The sequence below is a fragment of the Hyperoodon ampullatus genome (genome assembly GCF_949752795.1).
Source record: "Hyperoodon ampullatus genome assembly, chromosome: 3".
In the NCBI taxonomy this organism is placed as follows: Eukaryota; Metazoa; Chordata; class Mammalia; order Artiodactyla; family Ziphiidae; genus Hyperoodon; species Hyperoodon ampullatus.
Genome location: NC_136916.1, coordinates 138,754,786 through 138,767,068, shown reverse-complemented (window position 1 = coordinate 138,767,068; position 12,283 = coordinate 138,754,786). Strand labels below are relative to the sequence as shown.

The 12,283-nt window shown below is 36.9% G+C and overlaps 1 protein-coding gene across 1 annotated transcript in view; it reads right to left on the bottom strand.

Moving 5' to 3' along the window:
• LRRC9 (leucine rich repeat containing 9) overlaps positions 1-12,283 on the bottom strand; it is a gene marked incomplete at both ends in the record, with an annotated part of 95,737 nt that overhangs the window by 71,003 nt on the left and 12,451 nt on the right. Inside the window, 4 exons of the mRNA XM_079700504.1 lie at positions 3,415-3,532; positions 3,861-4,037; positions 10,751-10,882; positions 11,778-11,974. Of these exons, the coding sequence (XP_079556630.1) occupies positions 3,415-3,532; positions 3,861-4,037; positions 10,751-10,882; positions 11,778-11,974 (624 nt within the window). The remainder of the gene's footprint in view (positions 1-3,414; positions 3,533-3,860; positions 4,038-10,750; positions 10,883-11,777; positions 11,975-12,283) is intronic.

Genomic DNA, 12,283 nt, shown 5'->3' with positions numbered 1-12,283 from the left:
AATAGTCTAATAATTGGTCTAATAATCTACATTATTTTCCAGATACATCTCATTGTGCTAATGCATGGAAATTTTAGTTTGTCTTGTGATTAGAGTTATTTCTTTAAAAGTGTTTTATCAGAAATATTCATAGGGCTTCCCTGGTGGCGCAGTGGTTGGGAGTCTGCCTGCCGATGCAGGGGACACGGGTTCGTGCCCCGGTCCAGGAAGATCCCACATGCCGCGGAGCGGCTGGGCCCATGAGCCATGGCCGCTGAGCCTGCGCGTCCGGAGCCTGTGCTCCACAATGGGAGAGGCCACAACAGTGAGAGGCCCGCAAAAAAAAAAAAAAAAGAAAAAAGAAATATTCATATTACTTGCTGTGAAAGCAGCTCTAAAAAACAAACAAAAATCTCTATTTTTAGCAGTAAAAAAAAAAAAAAACTAGACCTAAGAGAGATTATATGATCTATCCAAGGACTGAAGCAGAAATTGCCAAAGTCATGATTTGGACTCAGGTCTACTCCTCCTTGTCACTATCTTGGAGTTTTGAAATTATTACTAGCTTAATATTAGTAGCCAAATTATCTAAAATATATCTTTTATATAAATGCTGAATTGCCTGTTTTCTTATTGAAACCTGTTATTCAAAGAGATTTAGAATAAAAATACTAAAATGTGGCTCATCTGATCACAAATTCCACATTCTAGTAATTATAATCTCAGATTTCCGATGAACATCACTAAATATCCATGAGATAGAGGCTATGTGCATGGCTCTCTGCCTGGACCAGACACTGCCACACTAAGCCAAATCCTCCTTCTCAGCTGCTTACACAGCATATCTTTTTAATCAGATCCCATCTCTTAAATGATGCAGAACATAAATATCAATCTTTACTCATTGTGTGCACAACATAACATAGAAATTTAGCTTATCTGATCTTTGTGCTACCCAGTGATTTTTCTAGCCAATTATGTTCCCCCATTTCTAAGATCTTAACAATGAGAATAATTGATGGTGTGTGGAGAAAGAAGGGCAGAATAGTAAACTTTAACCTTCTGGTATTTTCTTGTTTAGAGGCAAGACGGGGAAAGAAAAGGAGACAAAGATGGGACAATCAGAAAAATGTGAGGATAACAATAGTGTATGGATGCTAAAGGAGAGTTTCAAAATGGAAAGAGCAATCAAAAGTATCAAATGTTTCAGCAATAACCTGCCTCCTTAGCACAGAAGGCTGCGTGTCAGTCTCATAATCAAATGTTTCAGCAATAATGGTGAATTTAATAAAAAATTTTCTATGTGCCAGGAACTGGTCTAAGAACTTTTTTGGTAAATTTTAATAATATATTTTATTTAATCTAATATTTCACAAATATTATCATTTTAATATGTAATCAATATAAGAAATTATAGTCTTTTTTCTGTACTAAGTCTTCAAAAACTGGTATTATATGTCTTAAACTTTTAGCACACCTTAATTCTGACCAGTCACATTTCAAATGCTCAGTAGCCACATGTGGGTGGTGGCTACCATATTGGACAGAGCAGTGCAGAGCGCTACTGGAGGGATTAGAGATATTGTATCTCCTTTAGGAGATGCAGGGGATAAAGTGCTAGCACAGTGTCTGGCAGGCAGAAAACACACAGAAAGACCCCCATCCTTCCTCTACCCTTTGTGCCCATGATGGTTCAGAGTTCTCTGATCTGACCCTGAGCACTTCACTCGCCTTCCTCAATTCTTCACCTACTTCCTACTTCTCTTCCAGAAAGTACAGTGAGGGCACTCTTACTATACCACCCTGCTGAAGCCACCATCATCTCTGGCCTGAGCTGCTGTAGGACCTCCCCCGTATAGTGCCCCTGTCCTTGCTTCTACTCCCTCCAATTTATTCTCCACCAAGAGGTTGGAAAGCTTTATTGGTGATTTTTTTTTATTGTGGTAAAAAAAAAACACATAAGGTTAAAAGCTACCATTTTTTAACCACTTTAAAGTGTACAATTCATTGGCATTAAGTACATTCACGATGTTGTACAACCATCACCGCTATCCATTTCCAGAACGTCATCCCAAATTGAACCTGTATACTCATTAAACAATAACTCTCTGTCCCTCTATCCTCCCCATCCCCTGGTAACCTCTATTCTACTTTCTGTCTCTACCAATTTGCCTGTTCTAGATATCTTATGTAAGTGGAATCATACAGTATTTGTCCCTTTGTGTCTGGCTTCTTTTACTTAACATAATGTTTTCAAGGTTCATCCATGTTGTAGCATGTATCAGAATTTGATTTCTTCTTATGACTGAATAATATTCTCTTGTATGTATATACCACATTTTATTTATCCATTCATTTGTAAATGGACATTTGGGTTGCTTCTACTTTTTGGCTATTGTGAATAATGATGCTATGAACAAGTATCCAAGAACCTTTTTGCACATATCTCACTAAATCCTAACCATTCTGTTAAGAAGATACTATTATTAACTTCACTTTACAGAATGGATGAAACAGGCAGAGAGGTGAAGTCACCCAGCTGGTGAGTAGGAAAGCCAGGATTCAAATGCAGCAATACTTTGATTTTATGTGTGTCATGATGAGAAAAGGATTAGGAAACACTGCTCTATACCAGTGTGCTACAGCTGCCTCGTCAAATGGGTGGAGGACCTAGAAAGGTTGATTGGATATTTTGGAGCTCAGGAGTGACCAAGGATATAGCAATATCAGTATCAAGGTGGGGAAAATGAAGTAGAGAATAAAGAAATGGTGGCAGTAAAACTAAAGAGAAAAATAGGATGATAGAAAGGACAGCAGTGTTAACTGAATGAATTTTTTCAAGATGGAGAAGACCTTGGAGAGTTTAAAACAGATTAAAGAAGTGGATTTCAAAATCATCCACAAAAGGATCATAATATAAAATATAAGATGCCTAGAAAGATTAAATAGATAATCATGAAGATAAAGTAATTCATGATTCAACCAACTGTAGATTGAAAATATTTTAAAAAAAGAATTCTGGAAAGCTCCCAAAAGCAAAACTTTAATTTGCCCTGCTTCCACAAATATTTACATAGAATTTACATTGTACTTACAACTATTTACACAGCATTTACACTGTATTAGGTATTACAAGTAATCTAGAGATGATTTAAAGTATACAGAAGGATGTGCATAGGTTATATGCCAATAGTATGCCATTTAATATAAAGGACTTGAGCATCCTTGGATTTCGGTATTTGTGGGAGGTCCTGGAACCAATCCCCCTCGGATACTGAGGGATTGTACTTTCCATGATGGCACTAAGCTTTTTGTGAAACAGTATAAGTTTGCTCTAACATGAATGAAAGCACTGAGAATCAAACCACGCTTAATCAGTGGCAAAGTTTTATTCATTAGGAAGAAAGCATTATTCTGAATGATATTTTATGCTACCTTGCTCGTTTCACTGTCTTTGAATCCTTTTTCAAGTATTTGTAGCAGGTGCTTTTTCTTCACTGTAACTTCAGGATCAAAAACATAAAAAAGGCATTCCAGCATCTGTCGATAGCTCCTTAAGAATAATTAAGACAAAAAAAGTTTTAGAATTGATTTCAGAAAAGCCTAGCTGTAGATAAGTGACCATATGCCTTGCCCAGGATATTTCCCATTTTCGCTGGATGTTCCAGTGTCATTATTAAACTTCCACTCCTCCTCAGTCTCAAAAAGAGCTCCAATGTGGATAAACTATGAGGTCATCCTAGTCAAGGAAGATGCATGAAAAGGAACTATTTACTGACAAGGATATTTTCAATACTGTAAACTTTTAAAACAGAAAGACTTTCTTTTACAAAATAAAATCAGACTTGTAAAAATGTTCCTTGTGGAAGTTAACTTCTTACTCTGAATCATGCATATCTTCATTGTCCAAAAACTTTTGGAATTTCTCTTCAAATTTTAGTCTCAGAATACGGTTGTTAACCTTGATGACACGTTTTACTTTCACTCCTATAATACCATATGTTCTGAAGTCCCATGTACAAAAACGTGATAGAATTAATTCATAGCAGGAATTAAACCTGGGAATACAAAATATATGCAAAAAAAAGAGATTTTCCTTAAAAGGTTGAGAGCATAAAGTTACATATGAAGAAAGTAATAGCTAATATTTTCTTTTTTGGCTAAAGATAAATGGTCATATAGTATAGCTCTGATTTGGTTCTTATTCAATCAGTAAAAGAGGCGCTAAACTTTGAAACATAAAATAAGAGCTCTTTTATTAATTATTATGTATTTGTTCTGACTAAAAGATATGGAGCAATCCTCCTTTATTGAAACACTTCCTTTTTTGGCTTCAGTGAAACTACATGCTTCTGGCTTTCATCTTACTGGCTGCTCTTTCATGTTTTTCTTTACTGCTTCTCTTTCCTCTGACAGACTTCTAAATGTTGGATTGCCCCAGGAATCAGTCTTTGGCTCTCCTCTTGTTTCCATAAACTCTATCCCTAGGTGATTTCACCTGGTCCTTTGGGAATACATATTTTAAATATATTATATATATATATAAATACATATATATTTATTATACTAGTAAATTCCAACATTTTATTTTCAGGCTTTACCCTTACCCCACTTAGCTGGATATACCCACACTTGAACATCCAACTACCTGCTTGCTATGTTCACTTGTATATGTAATAGGCCTCTCAAATTTAACACACCTGCCTTTAAACCTGCTCCTCCTGAGTGTTTTCCACCTCAGTATATGGCAACATCACCTAACTGGTAGCTTAGGTTAAAATCCCAGGAATAAACCTTGCCTCCTCTCTTCCTCACCAATATCCAAGTCTTCAGCAAGTCTGTTTGACTCTACATCTAAAATACATCCTGAATATGACCCTATTTAATCATTACCGCTGCTATTTTCCTAGTTAAAATCACCATCATCTTAGTTGGGCTATTGCAATAACTTCATAACTAGGGATATAGAAGTGAAAGAGGCAGGGTCCCTGCTCTCATGGATCCTATCTTCCAAGGGAGTTGGACAAAAAAATAAACAAGACATAAAAAAAATCTAAACTGGTAAGTGCTCTGAAGAAAGAGAGGCTTGGGGTAAGGCTTGGGGTAAGAGAGGCTTGGAGAGGCAGGGGATACTTAAGACAGGTCTTGGGTAAGACGTTCAGAGAAGATATTTGAGCTAAGAATTGAAGGAGAAGTAGGGGCCTGCTGTGTGAAGATCTCAGGAAAATGTACACAATGCTCATTGGCTCTCTGCTGCCCTTGCCTGGCCATGCTCACAGTAATAATTCTGGCACTGTCTTAAAGTAGCACAGAATTTAGATTAATTTGAAATTTAAGGGGGGGGTCAACTGTATGGTGACAGATGGAAACTAAATATTTGGTGGTGAGCACGCTGTAATGTATACAAAAGTAGAAGTATAATGTTGTACACATGAAACATATAACGTTATAAACCAATGTTACCTTAAAAATAAAAAATAAATTTGAAAAAAATGGATCAGTTTAAAAAGGAAGTTAAGTGCTCCTATATGGGGTACATCTGCCTTTGAATGAGATGACTGGTCCTCACTGGGATAATCAACCAGGGCCTGAGCATGGGTGTGGGCTAAGATCACAAAGGTAAGCTTCCTGATGGGTTGTCTCTTCCTAAGACTAACATCTGAGCTCCTAATTTAGAGCATTCGCCTTTCTCACTAGCAAAGACTGAACCAGTGCAGCTAGGAACTGCCCAGTTACTCTTCCCCGAGAGTTGAAAAGTGAGCTGCCCAAACCAAACTAATCCCAGAGGAGCTCGCAGTCTGGTACAGGAGACAGATAGAAATAGTGCTGCAATCCAGCATGATGCTGCTAACTAGTTCAGAGGGAAATAGGGATTTCAGAGGGAATGCAGTGGGAAACCTACAGTGTCATATACAGGGGGATCATTTCCTGGGTGGGCCTAAATTAGTCCAAGTCACCCCTAAACAACATGTCCTGGAACCACTGAAACTCATTATTACTTGCACTCTAATTGTTATTATTATCATTATTATTGTGCTCTGATAGAAACTAGTGCTATAGGCGTTTTATGTAGATAAGGTTTTTGTTATAAAGTAACAAAAGGGTAATCGAGAATTGCCCTTGAGAGTAATCAAGAATAGATGGAAGTGATGAATGGACAGTTTCCCTGCTTCTAGCCTGGTCTCCCAGGAATGCAAGAACCAGGAATGGCACAGGAAACTCCAAGTAGTATGATCCTTTCATAGAGCTTTTCTTTGGGAATTAAGCAGCTGATCCCTTCCTCATATGGAATTCCTAGAGCCCTGGAGATAGGGAACCCTGGTGCTGAGAGGACAAGGGCTCTGTGCTACCTGGGGTCACAGAAGTAAAGCAATTAATTCAATCACCTGGCCACACCGTGGATGAGAAAACATCATTCAGAGGCTGCAGTACTGCTGGAGGAGGGAGAACAGACCTATGCTGTTAGAGAAGTACTGAGACTTACAATATTATCAGTATGTCACGGAGGATGATAACTTCTCACAGCATTGCTGAATATGTGCTACATGCAACTGGGTAGCATGTCGTTACTGGTCTGATGTATACACATTTTAGTCTGAACCTGAAATAATGACTCTCTAGGACTTTGTATAAAATAATATTGAAATCTGCTACACCTTTCTTTCAAAGAGTCTGATAGATGTAAGGGCAAAATTCAAACTACCCAGCCCAGCCTGCAAGACCCTTAATGATCAGGCCCTTGTCATGTGGAACTACTGAGTTCTCCGAACATATTATACTATTGCCACACCCTTTCACATGTTGTTTCCTCTGCCTGCAAAGTCCTTCCTCTAATTCTTCGTATAGTTAACTTCTATCGGTCCTTCAAAACTCAGATCAAAGCATCTCCCTCAAGTGCCCCCACTTCCAGAATACTTTCTCTAACTCACCACTCTGCTTTGATCTTCACACAGTTGCCCCCTCCTACATTCTCCATGTGTACAGTCATCCCAGAACTTATTACTATTTCATTACCATAGTCTTCTACAGCAGATTGTAGGCTTGATTAGAGAGGGAACTATATCTTATTTGACTTTTATCACTAGCACCTAGCATAGAATGTGACTTATGGTAGAAGCTCAGTGGATGAATGCTGAGCAAGTGAACAAAGTAGAAAAGACTCCAAGATTAAAAAGATGCAGTCTCTATCTTCACCGAGTTTATAAACCAATAAAGTGAAGAAGTAATAGGACAAGTACAAGCAAAATTATAATAGAGTATAAGATAGGAGAGATAAAACTCAGTGCTATGAAGATTCAAAAAGAAGAAGAAGAAATGACTATAGCTCATGGAGATGACAAGAAAATTCCTCACAAAGGAATGGCTTTTGATGTCATCCTTGAAGATAAAGTAAGTTTTGACAGGCAATGATAGAGCCAGGGCCTGGGATGCGAGGCATTCTGGGTGAAGGAACGTAGAACAAAGAAAACCACTGGTGTACCAGGTATATTCCAAGAGCAGTGAGGCATGCACAGTTCAGCTGACTCTGAAAGGGTTTGAAAAGGGGTTAGGGTAGTTTGGAGACTATACAGTGAAGGACATTGAATGTCAGGGTGAAGAGTTAGAATGTAATTTGGAAGATAACAGGTTGCTACAGGAGGCTTTTGTTTTGTTTTTAACAGAGTGCTCTTGGCATAGGAAGGGACTGGCTCTATGTAGCAATAGTCTAAGAGGAAGGTTATGACGGCCCATGTGCGGGAGATTTTGGTTACAAAGAAGGAGAGAACGAATGCAAGAGACATTATGGAGAGAACCTGTGGGTCTTAGGCTGATTGGATATGGAGATTGAGGAAGAGAATGGAGTCAAGTATGGCTTCAGTGTTTGTTGTGCCTCTATGACTAAGAGGGTGGTAGTGCTACAAACAGGAATGGAGGAGTCGGAAGGAAGGGGTGGTTTGTGGGCAGGAAGAGGAAAACAAAAGCAAAAAGATTAAGAACTAAATATTTCTACATCACCTTGTCTAATCCTAACAGTAACCTTTTGTGATAGTTTTTTATTTTCTCATTTTACAGATGACATTCAGATGAGTTAAATAACTGTTTTAAGACTATGCAGATAGAGTTTGAACCTAGGCTTTCTGACTCTAACCCCACTGTCTGTTTTTTGCTTTACAGCTGAGTTCCCTTTTAAATGTGTTGAGTTTGCCTTGCCAGTTGGACATTTGGCTAGAAATGTCTAATAGGTAGAAATTCAGAACTGGAGTAAAGGAGAGAGATTGTAACTTGAAGTAATTTTTGAAAGTGCAGGAGTAGAAGAGACTGTCAAGGGAGAGTGTAAAAAGAAAATAGGAAATGTCTAACTACAAGAAAAAAAAGAGAGAGAGAGGTGAAGTCACACGGAAGGAATGGCTAACAGCAACAAGATCTGCCGAGGTTAGGAGAGTGAGGGCCCCTCATGTCACTGGGTGCCCTCACTCATTCAGTAAGACCTGAATGTGTGAGCATCCACAGTGGTGATATACACATTGACTAAGATATTCAGTTACACAGAGAGATGCCTACAAACATTCATAAATAACCAAATGATGCACCCATTTAGCAAATGTAGAATGCACATGGTTTTAAATGGCTGGAGCTTAATAAAATCTATTAAAATCACTTCAAAATCCTAAACAAGCATTTAATAAATACTGTTAACTGACTTGCTGACTTAAACCATATCAAAAACAAATATAAAACAGTATAAAACAAAAAGTCTGAGTTTCTGTAGCTCCCTAAAACAGTACAGCATGAAATGTTTATATATAAAAAGCTAGATTAATTGCTGAAAGTTATTTTATAGACAAAAGTGAACCTACTGAGTATCTATATATTGATATGGAGACTTCAATTAGCTATCTATTGAGTTATGAATCCAGCCAGCCCTATGCTAGATATAATGACTTATAAGGTACATCCTATCTGTCCCCAAGGAGCTCACAGAGTCACTTATATATTGTTTTGTGGTACTTTGAAGTTATTTCTTTAAATTGTAAATGCCATGTATCTATAAGCAGGTTAAAAAAGCTTCTGAAGCACAAGGACAGCATCTTTGATGCATTGGAGTCCCCATCTGATAAATGTTGATAAATGTTGTCTGATGTCAATAGATAACTCAGTTGGCAATACAGAGGTAAATAATATGATCTATAATGAAAATGCTGTAGTGGCAACAATCTACTCAACAGGCAAGTCTCTGTAAAATCAGGACTTTTTTAAACTGAAAAATAAATCTCCTTAAAATGGATCAAAGTTATTTTTATTAAAACCAAGTAAACAATTATTAATGCTTATTAAAATCCGCCAAAGCTATCTAAATTACTATCAGGCTGACACGGTTACCTAAATGGCTTTTCAGTTATTTTGCTTTTACATTTTTTTCCCACTAATGTACTTGTTTTATAAAGAGCTTACTTTGCGATAAGTTAAAAAGAAACAAATAGTAAAAAACAATTCTGCTTAGGTTGAATGAATACAAATGAATACAAATGAAAGACTGAAGAATTATGCATACATCCTGCAGAGAGACACCATTCAATTCTTAACACTTGAAAAATCAAGGCCTCTACTTGTTTACATGGGAACTGGGATGAATACCTTTTATATCTTTGTACATAAAAATCAAATATTGTGGTTAAGCAACAGTGATAACTGTTGGGCAAATGGATCTACTGATACAAAAGAAAGTATTGTAAAAGATCCTTTTGTCCCTTGGGCAGAGTGTCTTAGACTTTTCCACCAAGGGTACACCCAAGGCGCTTCAGAAGCTTTTACTCACAGAGGTGAGTTAGAGCCACATCTAATAGAATCAGGGGGCTTGGCTTAAAGTAATGGATAACAGTCACACATTTTTCTTTTTGTATTTTACTTCACAAAAATCAGTGTTTGTTTCAACACTGACTGTGAGTAAAACCATCCTCTGGGGTGATATATCAAGTCCATTCTATAGCTTTACATGTTTCCTTGTTCACGGGCTTCTCAGTTTTGAGAAAGTAACTGCAGAAATATGAAAGTTATGATATTTTTGTGCCAAGGCTCTCTTTTTTTAGGATCATTTTTTGGGTTGTACCCTCTAGTTGAAGCAACACAACCACTTCCTTGTGTCTACCAGTAGGCCTTGATTCTGAAGTGTGGATGCCTTTTTCCTGTTTCCATTTTGGGTGGCTTTGCCATTTTTGTCCAAATGGGCTTTTCTCCTGAATTCCTGGTTTTTAAGTGTCTGCCTTATTTTAACTCATAAAGTCTATGTGCACCCTGGCTCTATCTAGCTCTAGACAACTGGTTTCACTTTGATCATGGACCCCCAGGAAATTTACTAGGCAGCCTCCTCCAGTGTTTGCAACTTGCTGTTGCCAATCCTGCTTTGCCACGCCTTCCCTATTCTAGCCTCTCACCCAGTATTCAGAATCCAGGGCTATATTCAGTCCAGAAATAAACCGTATAAACATACATAAAATTAATTCTTGACCATAAGCTTTTCTAAATTATATTCTGCTCTTGGGCTAAGGAAAATTAAGTAAAGAGCAAAGAAATACTATTAGGATGTTTTCAAGTTAGCTCATGGCAATAGTATAAACAGAGAAATGTACATATGGTAAAGTAGGTAACTGCCAGTTTTCAGTGGATGAATACTCTATATGGAAAGTGTTTTGAAATGGGACATTTTAAGATTTTTCTAAGTTGATATTTTGGTTGATGATCCTAAGCACTTAAAATTAGTTTTAAAGCTATAACTAAATATCAAAAGATTTACCAGTCATCAGATCGAGTGCCTTCTTCAAAGTGGATGTTTCCCACAGTCTCCAACTCAATTAACAAAAATGGGATTAATAAACTATGACTTTTCTTCTTTTGTTTTACTTCAATACGATAAATTCCTTCAATTCTATTTAAGAAAAAAATAAAGTTATTAAAATGATCTAAAAATCACAACATTAAAATTCATGATAGTTTCTTCTAAGCTGATGTTAAAATATAAGGCTTTCATCAATGAATAAAGAAAGCTTGGTGCTAACAGTTAAACCAAGTAAAAGACATTCTGTTTTTGGCAATTAAAATCACCTCAAATTTTGTTAACCTCAGAGTAAGTGAAGGTTAGAAGACTCTCCTGGCTCCACCATTTATGATTCTCAGATCTTAGACAAGTCACAACATTTTTCTGCTGCAACTTCTTAGAAAATGACAAGATTGATAGTACCTACACCTGAATAGGCTTTTTTGAGGATTATACGCAAAATATATGTAAAGCTCTTAGCCAAGAGCTTGGCACAGAGTAAGAACTCAATAAATATTTGTTATTATTTTGTTACTATTTATTATTACAGGGCAAACTAACTTATCCACTTAGTGCCTTAGTAAATTAAAAAAAAAATTCACAGTACTTACTAAGTCTTCTTGCTTTATGTTTATAGTTGATACTCAACCTGAGTTTCTTTCTACATGATTCCAGACAACTTTTGTATGTGCTTTCTGCACCAGTAGCAGCTAACATTAAAAAAAGTAATGTTTTTAATTTGCAGACACTAGAGTCATGATGTGACAAGAAGCCACTCAGGGGAAGTCCAGTGTTCCTAGTAAAGTATTGCTTCTGTAAAAAACTATATGCTAACTTTGAACCAATGATGCCTACCTCTACTAAGAACTGGACTGGAAAAACATGTCATGTTTTACTTCATACTTCATACTCTCCTGAAGGAGAGAATTGAGCTCGACCAGTGGCCCAGAACATTCTTTTCCCTCATGTTTCAAATTTGAACAACTAGATAATTCATTCAACATACTCATCTAGTTTTTTGTTCCAGAATGTTACCCTTTCATTCAAGGCATTTAGTTTGGTCACTATCTTCTGCTGAAGACTTGGTTCTTCTGTGACAGTTTCACAGTTTTTTGATTTTTCAAGCTCAGTTACTTTATTGTTACTGGATCTATCATTGTGCCCTTTGCCAGATCCTCTGAGTTCAGTCAGTTCCTCTTCCAACTGTTGAAATCAATGTGCCAGAGAGCAAAATCGTTCAGTGGAATCTATTAAATATTTAGTTAACTTAAATTAACAAAGTAGCAATCTAGATAATAAATAAGCCAAACTTCATAAAAACATGGCAAGCATGTGATTATAACTTTAGTACAAGTTTGGTCAACCAATTTCTCTTGACCAAGTGAAAGCCAATATTAAATACTTCAGACATGGCAGTTCTCTCAATTGAAAATAAGAAAAGCAAAGAAATAAATTTTAAAATATTATTGATGAGTTAGCTTCTAAATAAAGCCAAAGTAAAATGATAAGAAA